At 43.6% G+C, this 17,996-nt stretch overlaps 1 protein-coding gene across 1 annotated transcript; it reads right to left on the reverse strand.

The window, feature by feature from the left end:
• Positions 1-3,997: 3,997 nt before the first annotated feature.
• Positions 3,998-13,592, reverse strand: LOC136626583 (protein kinase C delta type-like). The gene is made up of 8 exons (XM_066601632.1): positions 13,220-13,592; positions 7,943-8,205; positions 6,776-7,210; positions 6,483-6,608; positions 5,986-6,119; positions 5,513-5,537; positions 5,184-5,348; positions 3,998-4,123 (listed from the first exon to the last, which is right to left on the reverse strand). The coding sequence occupies exons 1-8, from the start codon at positions 13,590-13,592 to the stop codon at positions 3,998-4,000; spliced, it is 1,647 nt and encodes a 548-aa protein (XP_066457729.1).
• Between the last annotated feature and the right edge of the window lie 4,404 nt (positions 13,593-17,996).

Consider the following 17,996-nt stretch of genomic DNA (forward strand, 5'->3'; position numbering starts at 1 on the left):
TCCTGATGGCGGTGGCACAGGATTCTATTTCTCATTGCTTCTGTACAGCATTGTGGGCTATCGCTCCGCCACTTTTAAAGAGGGTCGCTGCCTAGCCGTGCCAACCTCTGCAGTGTGTGCCTGCGGTCCCTCGTCATGGCAGACGCAATTCTAAATAGACATGAGCGTGGTGTGGCATGAGGGCAGCTGAAGGCTGCCCAGGGACACTTTGGTGTGCGCTGTGGGGGGGGGGAGGGGGGGCGGTTGGGCAGCATGTAACCCAGGAGAAGTGGCAGTGGAGTGTCATGCAGGCAGTGATTGTGCTTTGTTGGAGGTAGTGTGGTGCTTAGCAAAGGTATGCCATGCTAATGAGGGCTTTTCAGAAGTAAAAGTTGTTGGGAGGGGGGGGGGGGGCACTCTTGCCGGTATTGTGGCTTAATAGTGGGACCTGTGAACTTGAGATGCAGCCCAACATGTAGCCCCTCGCCTGCCCTATCCGTCACTGTGTCATTCCCATCACTTTCCTGAATTGCCCAGATTTTCACACATGAAAACCTTAGCGAGCATCGGCGAAATACAAAAATGTTCTGGTCGCCCATTGACTTCAATGGGGTTCGTTGTTCGAAACGAACCCTCGAGCATCACGGGAAGTTCGTTCCGAATAACGAACACCCGAACATTTTGGTGTTCGCTCATCTCTATTGATAATGTATCCTGAGGATAGGTGATCAATAGTTAATCGCCGAGGAGCCGCTGTTTGGGATCCCTGGGATGAGCTAATTGCTCAGCCTGCTGGCAGAGCAGCGGGGCTGAATATTGTCATACAGGGCGGTAGTGGAAGTGCCATAGCTGGCCTCACTCCCATTGAAATCAGTGGAAGCTGAAGCGACTGTTGCATTTCCATGTCCGTTCTCGATGTTGGAGGCAGGAGTGCCGTAAGTGTAACAGCCGGCTTCAGCTCCATTTAATTTCAATAGGACCCTATGAGAATAGGTCATTAATAGTTTTTGCCCGGAACGCCCCTTTCAACTATTGCTGAGTTGAGATATCTTACAGCAAGGAATATATTTTACTGTACATGACTCAGTTATAGTATTGTGTTAGAAGGTTGTCATATAGGGTCCTGAGGTGCCTCTAATGCAGAAAAGCAGGAGCCAGAATTCTGTCCTGGCACTTCTTTCATTGCCAGGGTGTTGTAGAGAGTTCTGGAAAGAGACCCGCTGTACCCTGGACGTACTTTTTACTTAAAGCAACCCTCCTGGCCTGGACAAACACAGATAGAAGAACGGCTTCTCCGACTGCCTGATGCACACTGTGTATTACTATACATCAGTAGTCTAAGACCCTACATGCTGCTGACGGACCACCACCGCTCACATGGACAGCACTGCTTAATCAAACCAACTGCAGTGTCTTAGAGTAATGATGTAATGACATTGACTTGCAGGAATGTTGCCTTCCAATAGGTAGAGCTGTAGCATTGTTCCATTTCCCCCTTCCCATTTGCATATTTCCCAGAGGAGCATGCATGGCCTTATAAGTCTTGTCACACCTTGTAGGTGCTCTCCACAAGGAGAACTGACCCCCTTCCTAAGGATTATTTTCATATGGAGTTTGACTTGAAAAATTTCTGTATGAAATCAGAATCAAATCTATTTGGGTCCCGTTGAAGTCTACGGGCCCTTAGATAACTCCTATTAATAGGCATATACAGTGCTGCAAACCAGGACACTAACAATACACAGCAGGTAGTTTGTACTGCAGAAATGACCTGAAATGTGCTGCAGAATCTGCGGGTGTGAAAACACATTCTTTGTATCGGTTAAATAAGGCCCATCTACACTTCTGCCATTGAATATACGAGCTCCGGCCTCGCTGTCTTGTTGCTCTTCTTCTCTTTTTTTAACACATTAAGGGGTATTCTGGGATGTTTTAACATTTTTTCTATTGATAACTGACAAGTCATCAATAGATGATCGTCGTGGATCCACCGCTCGGATACCGGCCAATCAGATGATTTTTGTGGTCGCTCTCACTGTGGTCAGCGCAGGAGGCAGAAAGTGCTGACCATAGGGAAATAGCCCGGGTTGGTACTGCTTTGCAACTCCTGTTGAATTAAATGGGAGCTGCACTGCAGTACCAACCCGGGCTCCTGCGCTAAGGTCAGTGCATTCTGCTTCCTGCGCTAACTGCAATGAGTCCTGGAAGCAGCTTATTGGGGGCATCTGAGCAGTGAGTCCCTCGATTATCTATTGATGACCTGTCGAACAGATATAGAAAGAAATTTCAAAAGTCCCGGAATATTCCTATAGATTGTCCCAACCAGTATCATCAGCACAAGCCTTGCAGGGTCCTTGATGAGGTCTACGGGTGCTATTCCTTTACAATAGGCAGCAAGCAAGCCCAAAATAAATGCGTCACACCCATTATAACGTATATCAAATTTATTGGGCAATTAAATAAAGCAAAAACAGACAAATACATAAAATAACACATATTGGACCAGAAGAAAATATGGTTGATCCAACCACAGTACTCCATAAATAATATATGCAGCAGAACAAAATGATGTATAATCTATAGCTAATATGCAAATCCAGGTGCTAGAAAAAAAGAATCCACTACGATGTGAGCCCGGCATTAATCAGATCGCTACCTGTAATACGTAGTTTTATAAGGAGCCCTGGAAACGCTCGCCTTCCTGCAGTTCCAGGAGCAGCTTGTTGAGCGCCTTCTGTGTGAGACCGCCGCACCTCAGGAAGCTTACGAAACATCACAGAGCGCCACTTGTTACACCCCATCCCTGTCGCTGAAGTCAAGAAATACCCCCCAAAAAGTGTAGGGTTTGCAGCAAGCATTGGAGGACGGGGGATACCCTATTGTTTTTAATACAAAACATCACATTGCACTCACAGGTACATCGCACGGCATGCTAGTGCATGCACTGTCTATTAAGGTCCCATTAAAGGACAAGGCGTTCTGAGAGCGAGACAAAAAATAGGACACGCAGCGACTTTTAACTTCGTAGCATCGCTGTGAGGAAAAAAATCGTTTATGCGAATAACTCAATTCAAGAGAATGGAGTTCATATTCGTGCGACTTTTCTGCACCTCGCCAGACACAAAGGTCGCATGATATTCGCGCTCGTGTGCATGTAGCCTAGTTGTATTTACACTCTTTGGGGGAAAATGTTCAAGAGGGGAATTTTTGATGCAACTTTTCCGTCTTACTTTTTTTTCCCTCTTCAGTTCACAATGCAACAAATTTCTTAAATGTCGCTTTATGTTGATAATTTTGTTGCATGTTTAAATATATTTAGAGATGAAGAGGCACTTTGTACGCCACCCAGCCGCTGGAGTGAGATTGCAACGCATTTTGTGACTTCTTAAAAAGTTACATGTCATAAATGTCTCTATATTAAATTCTGGGCAAGTGGCAAACCACGTCCCACTTTTAGAGACTTTTCAAAAGGGGAGTGAGAAAAATAATATCTTTTTTATTTGGTGCAAATCAATAGTAAACTGATTTACAGAAAAAAAGGTGCAACTTACACCAGAGTTCTGGCATAAAACCAGCAAAAGACGTGCCCCATTGTGTCTACCACTGTGTAGTTTCATCAGACAGTGAAACTTTTACTGTAAGTTAAAAAAAAAAAAAAAAAGGTCCGGCCTCCTCCACCCCTTAATAGCCGGCCAGCTCTCACCTTTTCCCCATCACCCATGACAGCGCTGTCATAAGTGTGAGGAAATCAACTACCGGTAATGGTAAAATTATAGGCATGTGCTAGATGTTGGTTATAAAAAAAAATATCCGGCCTCCTCCCCCTCTTAATAGCCGGCCAATGTCATTTCTTCTCTGCCCAGGACAGCGCCAAAAGCTGGAGCTATAATAGGTATGAGGAAATCCAATTACCGGTAAGTGTAAAATGTTTGGCACATGCCTGATTAAAATGAAGTGCAGATGGTCTTGCACTTATACTTACTGCCAGCACTTGAATGAAACTGCTGGCTTCTCCATCTTAAAGATCTTCTTTGGGGTCCCTTGGTGTCCATGGTCTCATTCCTTCAGTGCTGGTTGATGGTTCTTCAATGAAGTGATGTCCAGTCTTCTGTTCTTCAGTCTTCTCAACAATCAGGAGGCTGACCTGCTATAGTGACTAAAGAGCTGGTGACTTGCCAAGGGTTTCCAAGTTGACAAAAGAAAATCCCTTGAACAAAGCCTGGTCCTGTGCTGATATAGATGCTGACTTTTAATTTAAAAAAAAAAAAAGGTCCGGCCTCCTCCACCCCTTAATAGCCGGCCAGCTCTCACCTTTTCCCCATCATCCATGACAGTGCTGTCATCAGTGTGAGGAAATCAACTACCGGTAATGGTAATATTATCATAGGCATGTGCTAGATTTTGGTTATAAAAAAAAATATCCGGCCTCCTCCCCCTCTTAATAGCCGGCCAATGTCATTTCTTCTCTGCCCAGGACAGCGCCAAAAGCTGGAGCTATAATAGGTATGAGGAAATCCAATTACCGGTAAGTGTAAAATGTTTGGCACATACCTATGATTAAAATGAAGTGCAGATGGTCTTGCACTTATACTTACCGCCAGCACTTGAATGAAACTGCTGGCTTCTCCATCTTAAAGATCTTCTTTGGGGTCCCTTGGTGTCCATGGTCTCGTTCCTTCACTGCTGGTTGATGGTTCTTCAATGAAGTGATGTCCAGTCTTCTGTTCTTCAGTCTTCTCAACAATCAGGAGGCTGACCTGCTATAGTGACTAAAGAGCTGGTGACTTGCCAAGGGTTTCCAAGTTGACAAAAGAAAATCCCTTGAACAAGGCCTGGTCCTGTGCTGATATAGATGCTGACTTTTAATTTTAAAAAAAAAAAAGGTCCGGCCTCCTCCACCCCTTAATAGCCGGCCAGCTCTCACCTTTTCCCCATCATCCATGACAGTGCTGTCATCAGTGTGAGGAAATCAACTACCGGTAATGGTAATATTATCATAGGCATGTGCGAGATGTTGGTTAAAAAAAACATTCGGCCTTCTCCTCCCCTTAATAGCCGGCCATTGTTACTTTTTCTCTGCCCAGGACAGCACCAAAGCTGGAGCTGTAATAGGTATGAGGAAATCGAATTACCGGTAAGTGTAAAATGTTTGGCACATACCTATGATTAAAATGAAGTGCAGATGGTCTTGCACTTATACTTACCGCCAGCACTTTAATGAAACTGCTGGCTTCTCCATCTTCAAGATCTTCTTTGGGGTCCTTTGGTGTCCATGATATCCTTCCTTCAGCACTAGTTGATGGTTCTTCAATGAAGTGATATCCAGTCTTCTGTTCTTCAGTCTTCTCAACAATCAGGAGGCCGACGTGCTACAGTGACTAAAGAGCTGGTGACTTGCCAAGGGTTTCCAAGATGACAAAGGAAAATCCCTTGAACAAGGCCTGGTCCTGTGCTGACATAGATGCTGACTTTTAATAAGAAAAAAAAAAAAGGTCCGGCCTCCTCCACCCCTTAATAGCCGGCCAGCTCTCACCTTTTCCTCATCACCCATGACAGCGCTGTCATAAGTGTAAGGAAATCAACTACCGGTAATGGTAAAATTATCATAGGCATGTGCAAGATGTTGGTTTAAAAAAAAAAAAAATCCGGCCTCCTCCACCCCTTAATAGCCGGCCAATGTTATTTCTTCTCTGCCCAGGACAGCCCCAAAAGCTGCAGCTGTAATAGGCATGAGGAAATCTCATTACCGGTACGTGGGAAATGTTTGGCACATGCCTGATTAAAATGAAGCGCAGATGTTCTTGCACTTATACTTACTGCCAGCACTTGAATGGAACTGCTGGCTTCTCCATCTTCAAGATCTTCTTTGGGGTCCCTCGGTGTTCATGGTCTCCTTCCTTCTGCTCTGGTTGATAGTTGGTCACTGATGTCCAGTCTTCTTTCCTTCAATCTTCACTAGGCTCAAGAGGCCAACCTGCTATAATGACTAAAGGGCTTGGGACTTACCCACTGGTTTCCAAGTTGTCAAAGGAGAATCCCTCGAACAAGGTCTGGTCCTGCGCTGATATGGGGGCTCTGACCTCTGCCGCTTCTAATTTGTCTACGTGGAATGGTCTAGGTCGATGATTAGGATTGGATGGCTGTAAAACAGAAAATATTCTAATATTAGGGTTGTGACTTTTTATCACCGTTTGCATTTAAAACTCATTGTAGCATATTTAGTTAGACCAGTGGATTATACGCCAGTCTAAGTAAACTATGCGCTAAGGTTTAATAAATGCAATAAGAGGCTTGCACCTCTTAATACATTAGCCATATCTAGCAACACCTCTGTGCACCAGATGGAAACCTGCCTCCGGGCACCAGTTCTACTCCAGCTACAAATACAGATACCTCACGATTATAAGAAATCTTCACTTCCTGTCTGGGTTTCTTTTACAAAGTGTAAATTCTACACGTTGCAATGGAAACAGGCCTGTAACAGTATCTAGTCATATTCTTACTTCAGGTGTGTATGGTGGAGTCACTTTCAAGGCTTCCACTTGGACCCAGTCGATACGCCGAAAGAACTTGTGCTTCCTGATGTCACCGTTGACTCCTAGTCGTCGGGCTGGATCTTTCTGAAGTAGCTAAAAACAAAGAAAACCGAAGAAGCGTTAGAGACAATAAAACATTCTCATAGTCATCACCAGAACACTGGAATATAGCAGGATGCATAAAGTAGCCTCCAGTCCATCTACTGTCACTGATGACTACTAGAACATGTATAAACCATAGTACTAGTAAGACTACTGACCTGTTTAACAATGTTCTTAATCCCTGAGGAAATATCATCGATCGTCTGATGGTAGGCGCACTCATCGGTAACCATTTCTTGCAGGATGACTCCAAAGGAAAACCAATCGACTCCGGCGTTGTACTCCTCTCTTCTTCTCACCTCCGGTGCCATGTAGCCTACAGTTCCGAAGTATCCAGTCGCTGTTTGGTCTCCATGGATGTTGTCAATGCTGAGTCCGAAGTCGGTGATCTTGATGTGTCCCGTTTCAGCTATCAGGATATTCTCTGGCTTGAGGTCTCTGTGAATGATTCCTTTTGTATGCAGAAACTGGATTCCACAGACGAGTTCAGCTGCGTAGAATCGTGCCGTGGGGATGTCAAGTTGTCCTTTCATCAGTAGGTAGTTGTAGAGGTCCCCGCCGCTCACATACTCCAGTCCCAGGATCAGAAATAGCTGTTACACAGAGGAGACATACAGAAATACAATATATTGAACACACTATTTATCCTGCGCAGCAACCCTCCCTCCCCTAAATAATGGGAAAAAATGCCAATTTTGATCATTTTGCCTCCCAAAAAACATTTAAAAGGTAATCATAAAAGCAGTAATGTACTCTGAAATGGTAAGAAAAAAAACTATAGCTCGTCGTCACACATAAAACAAGGCCTCACAGAGCTCCGTCCATGGAAAATTAAAAAAAAATTACAATAAAGGGGTTTTATCGTACAAAAATGGAAAAACTTAAAGAACAATTTTTTGATATCGTAATCGTACCAGCGGGCAGAAAAAAATTTTCATGTCATTTATTCTCCATGATTAACAGCATAAAAAAAGGCAGCATCAATATGTTTTCTCTCTCTGCCCTCCTTTTGAAAAGTGGAGATGAAAATCTTTAAAAAGTTATTGCTTCCTTATGGTCAAAATAGGCCATGTCCTTAAGGGGTTAAGTAAGGAGCGCAACATCAGGAAGGGGGCTTATAAAAAAAGTCATTATTACAGTAGTTAGATGCTTTTTGCACTTCCCCATCTGTCATGCAGGTTTTCCACTATGCTCTTGTCCAGAGGATACAAACATAGTCGACAATGTCCCAGCTGGCCGCTGCCAGGGGTCTGGTGCCCTGTGGGTAGAGCAGCCCTGCTGGTACACACGATGGCACGTCATAAAATGAAGCAGTCCATATCTACCTTGGTCTGAAAAGCAAACTGTCCATGGACAAGGAAAGGGCTCCCAGACGCCAACTCGAAAACCCGTCGCTCCACCATCACGAGCTCCTCGCCCTCAGCAAGCAGGGCTCGCTTGCTGATGATCTTCGCAGCAAAATGTTTGCAGGTAGATGGATCTTCTGCCAGCAGGACTGTCCCAAAGCTTCCCCGGCCAAGCATATCATGTAATAGTAGCCTCCTTCTGATGTCATCTCCGGAGGTGGTTGGCCGAACATCGCTGCTACCTGGGAGAATGAAGAGAGATGCTACAATGCAGATTTATGACTTTACCAAGAACTGTCTGCTAGTTTCCTGAGGCTAAAAAGCAGGACGGAACTAAGAAACCAGCCTGGCACACAAAACCCACCAGCCCCCATACAGTATCAATACCCACCTATATTATGTAGTACTGGCATTACTGACAGGGTCAGACATTGGTCACCATAATATACACATCTATAGATGAACGCTGTAATAGACAAGTTCAATGCTGAACCCCAGAATACACACGTCCACTGGTTAACCCCACAATGCACACATCCTCTACTGAACCTAATAATATATGTAAGCTACTACCGTGTTTCCCCAATTGTAGGGGGGGCTTTTACTTACCTGCTCCACGGCATCCTGATGCCTCTCAATGGTGTCCGGCGGCGGCGTGGCATCCTTCTCCTCTCCTCACAAATGCCTTCTGCTGGCGACGGGGCTTTGAATACCCTGCCTCCAGCAAAGCGAGCGCTGCGATTGTCTAACCGAGCGCCACCTGTGATTGGCTGCCGGCGCTCGATTAGCCAATCACAGTGCTTTCTGTTGGAGGCGGTGTATTCAAAGCCCCGTTGCCAGCAGAAAGAAGCTGTGAGACGGAGGAGGATGCCAGCCGCTGCCGCCACCACCGCTGCTGCCGCCACCACCACCGCCGACACCGCCGCAGCAGACACCGCTGCCGCAGACACCGCTGCCACAGACACCATTGGGTTGCCGCGGACCATGTGAGTATTTTTTTTTTTGTGGGGCACCCGAGATAGGTCCTATAATAGGCCTTATATTTCAAGCCTCCTCTGAAAACCCGATAGGTCTTACTGTTGAGGTAGGACCTATTTTCGGGGAAACACGGTAATTAATCTCCTAATACACATCTGCGGCTGAACCACATAATACACACATCCCCTGCAGAAACTCATAATACACATGAAGACTGCTGAACCCCATAATACACACATCTACAGCAGAACCTCATAATACACACATACCCTGCTGAACCCCATAATACACATGTCCACGATTGAACTTTATATTACACAAGTCTACAGCTGATCCCCATAATATACAAGGGTACTGGTGCATCTTGTTTCCATCGGAATCATGGGTAGAGTCATGGGTTAGTTCTGGTGAAGTTATAGGGAACGCCCACAGCTGCCGATTGGTTACCTTCACTGTGGCCACGCTGGCCCCCCATCTCTGCTCCTGGCCCCACTGTTATTTCCCCCCCCCCCCCCCCCCCCTTTCCCGGCGGCCTGCTATCTCTGCATCAGAGCTCGAAATAACTTTCTGGTCTACCGTGATCTACCCTTCTGGTTCCTGTCCATCTCCCTGGTGCTCTCCCTTCCACCCTCCTGGGTCCACTGTTCTCAGTCTCCATCCCCCTCCCTCTCATCTCCGCTGGAATCAGTGCTCCCATATTCCTCCGCCGCTGAAGCTGGTACCCTTGTCACATGAGTGGATGGATGGAAGCTCCGTCGCTGAAGCCGACACCAAAATAACCTGCATGTAGGTAAGCGGCTAATCAGCTTCGCTCCCATCCCCTGCTGTCACTCTCCCCGCCGGACTCCGCTCTGTGTATCCCCATCCCCCGCCGGGTGTTAGGCGCTGTCTTCAGCCGCCGTTAATGTAGCCAATCGGCAGCTGTGGGCATTCCGTATGACTCCACCAGGACAAACCCATTACTCCACCCATACTTCTGAGGGAGACAAGATGCAGCAGAACCATATATAAGTCCATTGCTGAGCCTCATAATTCATACATCTGCTGCTGAACCCCATAATACACACGTCGGCTTTTACTGAACCCCATAAAACACATATCCATTATTGAACCTGATAATACACAGGTCAGCAGCTGCTGAACCCCATAATACATACATGTGCTGCTGCTAAACTCCATAATACGTACATTCACTACTGTACATCATACTACACACGTCCGCTGCTAAACCCCATAATACATCTGTTACTGAACCCCATAATACACCTGTCCACCACTGAACATCATAATAGTCATCTCAGCTGCTGCTAAAACTCATAGCGCACATGTTCGCTGCTGAACCCCATAATACATTTATGCTGAACCCCATAATATACATCTTAGCTGCTCCTGCACCTCATAGTGCACACATTCTCTGCTGAACCCCATAATACATGTGTTCAAAGCTAAACCCCATAATATATGTGTCTGATATTGAAACCCTAAATGCACATATAGAGCCTTGTGTGGTGCAGAGTGTAAGCTCTTGCTCATGACCTGAAGGTTGCAAGTTCAAACCCCAAATGGTTCATGTAGCCAGCCCAAGGTCAACTCAGCCTTCCATCCTTCTGAGGTCAGTAAAATGAGTACCCAGCTTGGTGGGGGGGGGGGGGGTAATAAAAAAAAAAATAACCTGAAAGCACTGAATAGTTAATTGGCACTATACAAATAACAAGATTTATGTATTTTACACGTCAGCTGCTGCAGAACTTCATAGTACACGGATTCACTCCTGCTGAACCCCATAAGATTTGTTAATACACACGTCTGTTGCTTCTGAATCCTATAGTACACATGTCAGTTGTGGGACCTTATAACAGACCTCAGCTGCTGCTGAACCCCAAAATACGCCTGTTCAATGCTGAACCCCATAATATCTTCATCCACAGCTGAATCCCATAATACAAATTTCAGCTGCTACTGAACCCCATAATATCCATGTCTGGACTAAAATGCATAACATACACATCTGCTGCTAAACCCCATAAAAAATATATTTGCTGCTGAAAAAGTGGAAAAGCGCGGCGTACATGGCAGAAATACGATTTTGACGCTAAATTCAGGTTCAAGTGCGATGTTAAATACACCCCATTGATGGCAATATATCAACAGCTCAATTTTTTAATGTAAATTCTTTATTTGTAAATTTTTTGAATTGGGTACAGAAAGGAAAAAGGGGAAAATGACTTATTAGGTTGACAAAGGGAGAACACAGGAGGAAATAACACTTTCTCTGTGGGCACACAGAGAGCGATCAAAGTAACAAAGGACAATCCTGTTTTATGCTCCAATTTTTGATCCCATTTTTCTGGCACAATTTTGATAATACTGGTCCCTCTGTGTGTCCCCTTCTTCCCAAGTAATTGTGGTCCCTCTGTGTATCCCTCCCAAAGAGTAATAGTTGTCACTTCTCCCTATATGCATCCCATCCCCCAAGTGAGTGATAGCGGTCCCTGTGTGTCCCATTCCCTCCTACTCTTCCTAAGAGTGATTGAGGTCTCTGTATGCCCCCAGTGTACCTTAACATCCTTACTCTCTTCCGGTTTGCACAGTGGGGCGCTGGTGGACGGCAGCTCCTGCAGTCTGCATCTTCTTCCCAAGTCTCCTTAACTTCGGCATCTCAGAGTACTAGGAGAGCTGAAGTTGAGATAATGGGAAGAAGACACCAACCGCACCAGCTGCGGGGGGCCGGAGGAAAAGATGCTGTGCGAAGAAGAGATGAAAGATGCTAACTGCTAAGGTATAGACAGTGTGGTGACGGGGGCCTATCGCCCAGGTTTAGGAGCCCGGTCACAATTGTGACCACTGCAAGCCCTATAGCTACGCCATTGCATAGAATAACCATTGATCTCTTAATCTCTATAGGATTACTGGATTACTAGCACAGACTATGCACAGCAATGACACTGCTATTACAGTTCCTAAAAACAACACAGGGTTAGGGCTCCTTCACACGACTGCGTTTGCACATGTTATTGTAAGTGGAACATATTTGCGTGCTAAACAGAGAATGCTTTGTTCTCAGAAGCATGTTTTGCGCGGGCATTTTGCATGCACATAAAAAAGTAGGACCTGCTTTATTTTCCTTTGTTTTGTGCAGCAAAAGTTCAATAGAAGTCTATAGAAGTGTAAAATTACGCAGGGAGAAGGGTACGCAACTGCGCAAAACAGAGGGAAAAGGACTCATCAGGAGCTCAATAGGCTTTAAATAGCCATTAAATCCACGAAAATGGTGTGTGGTCTTGAGTGCGCCAGAAGTACAGTACTATGTGCAGGCACACTCACAACATACAGATTATGTAAAAGCATGTTCAGGCGCTGCGGTGAGCATTTCTGTGCGTACGCTCATGTGAAGCCGCCCTTACAAACATTTGTGTTGACATTTAGGTCACTCAGTCGTATGTAATTTTGATTGAATAAAAATGCACTATTTTCATTGCAGGTATTATATATGTGTGTTTTATGTCCATGTTGCATCCGTGTTCACTACATGTTTTACATGTGCAAAAAAAAATCCATGCAGGCCCAAATGATGCCAGTTTTGTCACAACTCACAGAAAACAGGGTGCATAAAAAACTGCAGTGAATACGGATGTTTCTTCATCTACCCCAGCATTTGGTCCGTGAATATGCGGAAAAATAAGACATGGAAACTTTGTGGCAGCTGATTTCAGCTCCTGCAGCGCTCCTCTTACCTCCCAAATACTGCCAGTACTAACACCCATAGTGCAGTTTTTGACTCTGTTTTTGATGCGTAAATGCTGCACATTTTGCTGAGGAATTTTACGCTGCAGTAAATCTGCAGCATTTCTGCTCTCCGTGAACGAAACCGGAATCAGTAAATACAGACTGAACATGAGCAGAAAATACCACGGTGTGAATGGGCCCTTAATCACTACCCTCACGTAGGACAACATAAGGCTGTTACATAGTCGGTTTGGCCTTTTCATATGATACAATGTAACCTGGAAAGCATTTTGCTCAGTTTTTACATTTGGGTAACAGATCAGTATTATATAAAAACATCGCAGAGATTTATTAAACTATCCAAAGGAAAAGTTGTCTTTGTTGCCCATAGCAACCAATCACAGCTCAGCTTTCATTCCTCATAGCTTTTTGAAAAAATAAAAGCTGCTCTGTGATTGGTTGCTATGGGCAACAAGGATCATTTTTCTGTAAACCATTTTTAATAAACTGCTCCAATGCATCCAGTATCTATAACTGTCTAGTTTCCCATACTGGTCACATATAGATCACTACCGCAGCCTCTCTGGTCATCCTGCCCTTCGTCTTTCCTCTGGACATCAGGAACGCTCTTGATGGATTTCTCCGCTTTGGGATCCATGGCTTCCTCTGCTGGTGTAATCCTTGGTTTCTTCCGGTCTGGGCTCTTTGATGACTTCTCTCGATCCGCGGATGAGCTGAAGATGGCTGCTCTCTTCTTGGCTCCAATCCGCTGGATCTCTGTATTCTCCATCTCTTCCTCCTTCTGGACCGGTTGTTTGGTCCTTTTGACTGAAGACGGCCCTTCATCAGCCGATGAATCATTGGTCGGTCTTCGTCTTTTCACTCCTTCTCCTCTCTCCATAATTTTCTCGTCTCTCGCATCCATAATATCGCTCTGCTTAGCAGACAAGTTCTCCACCGTCGCCTGTCACTACGAACTGTCACTTTCCAACTGTCACTCACAGCAATTCAAATGTAGGCATCACAATAGACCTGGCTGCACTGGTCATGTGATCAGCAACTGACCAATCATATTCAAGAGATAAATATCCTTTACCTGAGATTTACTTTACAGGTGTTTAATACCCTGTCAGATGCTCTGTAGGACAAGAGGTTACACTCTTATGTTCCAGGGGGTTTAATCTTCATTTTCACTTCAATGAGCACAATGGGGGACATTTATCACCTGCAGGATTTTTGAAGTGAGTTTTGCTGAGTAAACATTTTGTTGCTATTTGTGACAAATGTATCAAATATCACAATGTTGATACATTTATTGCATTTTGAAATATGTCTAGAAATGTTCCTCCAATCCTTACACCATCCAAATAGGGGGAGATGAGGGGAAAAAATGTAGCAAATGTTTTAAAAGTTGCACTTAACAAATGTCTGTACATCCGGGCCAAGCAGCAAACCACGCCCACTTGTCACTCCAATTTAAAAATTGACGTGAATTGCAAAAATGGCTCTAATTTATGGCACAGATGGTTAAAAAATGTGTCCAACAGCAGATTAGATGTTGTTTTGGGTTAGGATATGCCAGAAGAAAAAGGCACAAATACTGTACATTGATTTAAGGGGGCCAATGTGTTAATCCATTAACATCCAAGCACCATAATTTTATGGTTCTTAATCCTGTCCAATAGTTAAAATACGGTGCTGGATTAAAGCTCCTATTCCTACAATCTAGCAGGAGCAGGTAGGGTCCTCGACTATAAGCCGCAGCCAAGGGCCCGGAGGAGAAGGCAGATGCTGTTTTCAACCACTTCTCTCTTTTGTCTTTCAGACTACATAGCGCTCAATGAGTAGTGAATAGAGAAAGCGGAAGTGTCACTTCTGCTATTCGACCCAGCAATCACATGACTGCTGGGTGCTCCTTGTCGCAGGAAAGCTCTGCTAGTGACTACTGTCACTGCAAGGAGGTGTTTTCCCCTGTAACTGGAGTGCCTATGGCTGCAGCTCCTATGGATGCCCAGTTACAGTGAAAAGGTATGAAATAAAAAAAACAAAAAACGATGTGAATGACTCCCAGAAGTCTTAAAATTTAAAAAATTTAAAAATAATATAGAATAAAATAAAAATAATATACAGTATATGAAAATTAAAATGACCGACTGCTGACGCCAAGCTTAACAGTCGCCTTATGCATCTTGTAATCCCAGACTATACAAAATATATATCAAAACGTCCAAAACAAAATGAGAAACCCATTCCTGCACTGTATTTTAGCATAAATTTACTATTTTTAAAAACAACTATAAATTTGTGCCTCATTTTTTTGTGTCACTCCACAAGTTTTCTATGGGACTGAGGTCAGGGATTGGGCTGGCCACTGCATTACCTCCAACCTGTTTGTATGTAATCAAGTTGTTCATTTATTGGTGTCTTTTGGGTCATTGCCATGTTGAAACACCCATTTCAAGGGCATTCCTCCTTCGGCATACTGCAACCCCATCTCAAGTATTTTGATTTATTCAGACTGATCCATGATCCATCATATGCGATAAATAGATCCAACACCGTGATATGAGAAACATTCCCATATCATGATTTTTACACCACCATGCTATTGTGCCTTCACAGCGTACTGTGGCTTCAGTTCATTGCTCGGGAGTCATCTGACTTACCATCGGTGGCCACCAGACCCAAAAAGAACAGTTTTACTTTCATCAGTCCACAAAATGTTGCCCCATTTCTCTTTGGACCAGTCAATGGGTTCCTTTACACATTTTAACCTATTCAGGACATGCATTTGTTTCAATAAAGGGACTTTGTAGGGAGTTCTTGCTGGTAACTTGCCTTCACTTAATCATCTTCTGATTGCAGCAGTACTCATAGGTAAATTCAGATCCTCTTTGATCTCTCTGGAGGTGATCATTGGCTGAGTCTCTGATCCATTCAAACAATAGTTCTCTGCTTCCTTACGTATCTTTAAGGTTTGGGTTGCACATTTGAGATCATTTTAGCTCAGCAGCCTATAATTTGCTGCACTTCTCTATATGTTTTTCCCTCTTCAATTAACTGTTTAATCCATGGCCGTAACTATAGGGGATACAGAGGATGCGGTTGCACGCGGTCCCAGGAGCCTTGGGGGGCTCATAAGGCCTCTCTTCTCCATATAGAGAGCCCGGTACTATGGATAAAACATTGTAGTAATATATAACTTGCATGATTTTATATAAATACAAATTATCTAGTACTTTTTAAAAATTATAAATGTATCAGATTTTAATCATACAAAATATCCGATTATTTTCCACCGCAGAGCTAATGGTAACACAATTATCTGGAAATGGTTTATTCCCCTAATTTACAGTCTATCGTCAGACTTTGGTTATGACCAGTATGCTTCAATCCATATTCTGTTGATGCAATTTTCATTTGCCATTAACCCTCTAGTACATCACTCACTCTGGTATTTCAGCCATACCAGATCAAAGACCCAGATAACCAAATGTCCGAGACAAAGACATATCTATGCTCCCAATAACAGATATATAAAATGAACAAAGAAGGTGAAAATTTTGCGATCCTCAAAGCTCTAGATATTTGAATAAAGAATTGTCCATTGAAAGCAAAAAAGTAATGAGAGAACAGATATTCCACCGCAGCAATGAAAAAGTCTTGTAATGGGACCAAACAATTAGTAAATCAATTCAAAGCACATAAAACCAAATCATGGAGTATGGACATGTGAAGAGAAGATATGTCACATATAATCCATGAGTACAATGATGGCTGTCTGATGTCAGATAACAAAGACAAGACATGTTTAAGGACTAATGGCCCATTTACAGGTAAAGACAATCTTTCACACGATAACAGTTTTAGCGATCATTTTGCATAAAGTGTTAATAGACACTAATGACTATTAACACTTTATCAGCTTCACTTTCAAAAGGCATGTAGGCTGGGCTCTACACACAGCTTTCTTGTTCTTGCAAGGGTTATCTGCAGAATACAATGTAATCTCTGACTCCCGAGCAGAACACTGCGTGCGGTCCCTGTTATCTTCTCTCCGGCTTAATGATGGATTTTAAGCTTACCTTAAAATCATCGTTCAGTCAAAAATTAAACAATAGCAGTGTTTACACGCAACGATGATCGCTCATCTGCGGTCCTTTTATTGAATTTTGAGCAATAATCCTTACGTGTAAATGGGCCTTAAGGATGAAATTAAAATGTTAGAGGTTATCATTATGGATAGGAAGCGCTTAGAACCTGCAGCCAACAGCAAAGTCAGCACAGTTCTCCATTGGTATTAGAAGAAAAACATGATAGAAAATTTAAATTTTTTTCCCATTTTCCCCAAAAGATATAAGAAGCAATCAATACCTTATACACACATACCCCAAACTGTTGCTAATAAGAAAAAAAAGAATCCATATCTCTATAACAACAGAAGAATAAACAAATACTTGTAGCAACTTAAAATGCTTTTTTTTCTATAAAAGATGTTTTTATTGTAGAAAAATAGTAAAATCTGAAATAAATTATACATATTTGGTATCGTCACAATGAAAATGATCTGTAACGTAATGTTATTGGTACCGTACGGTGCGTGTTGTAAAAGAAAAAATTACGAAAGACAATTTACTTTTTTTCCCCATTACCCTCTAAAAAATGTATTAAAAATAACATGTTCTAGACATGCGTGCCACTCAACTGGTAACAAATTGCAAATGTTCTGTTAAATTAAATGACAAATAAATAATTTATAAAATAATAATAATAATAATATGTACCCCTCATAGCGCCATTGATAAAATTATTGCTCATATGGGTACATTAGCAGAAAAATAAGGGACCTCCGGTCTGGCACTGCATGCATATCACGTCTGATGGCTCATTATTAGAGATGAGCGAGCACCAAAATGCTCGGGTGCTCGTTACTCGAGACGAAATTATTGCGATGCTCGAGGGTTCATTTCGAGTAACGAACCCCATTGAAGTCAATAGGCGACCCGAGCATTTTTGTATATCGCCGATGCTCGCTAAGGTTTTGATTTGTGAAAATCTGGGCAATTCAAGAAAGTGATGGGAACGACACAGCAACAGATAGGGCAGGCGAGGGGCTACATGTTGGGCTGCATCTCAAGTTCCCAGGTCCCACTATTAAGCCACAATACCGGCAAGAGTGCCCCCCCCCCCTCCCAACAACTTTTACTTCTGAAAAGCCCTCATTAGCATGGCATACCTTTGCTAAGCACCACACTACCTCCAACAAAGCACAATCACTGCCTGCATGACACTCCGCTGCTACTTCTCCTGGGTTACATGCTGCCCAACC

Source organism: Eleutherodactylus coqui, chromosome 4, assembly GCF_035609145.1.
Source record: "Eleutherodactylus coqui strain aEleCoq1 chromosome 4, aEleCoq1.hap1, whole genome shotgun sequence".
Classification (NCBI taxonomy): Eukaryota; Metazoa; Chordata; class Amphibia; order Anura; family Eleutherodactylidae; genus Eleutherodactylus; species Eleutherodactylus coqui.